General features: G+C 57.1%; 1 protein-coding gene across 1 annotated transcript in view; it reads left to right on the top strand.

The window, feature by feature from the left end:
- Nucleotides 1-820, top strand: part of CACNA1S (calcium channel, voltage-dependent, L type, alpha 1S subunit) — a 47044-nt gene that overhangs the window by 13442 nt on the left and 32782 nt on the right. Inside the window, 1 exon segment of the mRNA XM_009881328.1 lies at nt 143-276. Within this exon segment, the coding sequence (XP_009879630.1) occupies nt 143-276 (134 nt within the window).

The following is an 820-nucleotide window of genomic DNA, read 5'->3' as shown; positions in this document are numbered from 1 at the left end:
GTCCCTCGCTTTCCTGCCTGCAGAGCACTGACTCCTTAGCACAGATTTCTAATGGTCTCTGTCCTCATGCCCTTCTCTTTCTCCCTATCCTTCCTTCTGCTTGTCCCCCTTTCTTCCCTGCTCTGTGCCCTGGCTCTTTCAGGCTTATCACCATGACACTGGAGCAGGTCAATGCGAAGCAGGGAGGGACTTCAGGGGGAAAAGGCGGCTTCGACGTGAAGGCTCTGCGAGCGTTTCGTGTGCTGAGACCCTTGCGCCTGGTGTCCGGAGTGCCAAGTGGGTGCTGGGTGCCCTGCCAGCGTGAAGGGCTGGCGGGTGGATTAATCCCCTGTGCCTGGCGAGGGTGGGGGCCATGGGGCAGGTTTCTTGTTGCTGCTAGGTCATGCCCAGCCACAAAGTGGGTGTGGAGGAGCCACAGGTTCTTGCTCATCCCTACAGCTTGCTGTTGTCAACACTAGGGATCTGCAGGTTGCCACACATGTAGCTCCCTCCATGGCTCAGTGTCAGCACCTGTGTGCGGCCAGTGTGAAAGGGGCCAGGACATCTAGTTTCTCAGGGCAGGTCTCTCCTTCTCCCATAACTCATGAATACGGCCAGGATGAGAGCAACAGAACAAATGGAGGAGCATGAAGCAGCCTCAGCACTGCCTAGTGCCTGGCACTGCTGAGGTCTTCCACATGCTCGCAGGGTGGGTAGAGAAAGGATTTCTTGCTTCAGAGGTTTTAGTCCCAACCTACCTGTCCGTTTCTTCCCTTGGCATGGGGCATTTCAGAGGCTGCTTGTCAGAGGGGCTGGCAGGGATGCAAGGGGCACCCAAAGC

Source organism: Charadrius vociferus, unplaced genomic scaffold (genome assembly GCF_000708025.1).
Source record: "Charadrius vociferus isolate BGI_N301 unplaced genomic scaffold, ASM70802v2 scaffold333, whole genome shotgun sequence".
In the NCBI taxonomy this organism is placed as follows: domain Eukaryota; kingdom Metazoa; phylum Chordata; class Aves; order Charadriiformes; family Charadriidae; genus Charadrius; species Charadrius vociferus.
Note: the sequence above shows the minus strand (reverse complement) of the source record. Positions and strands in the feature narration are given on the sequence as shown.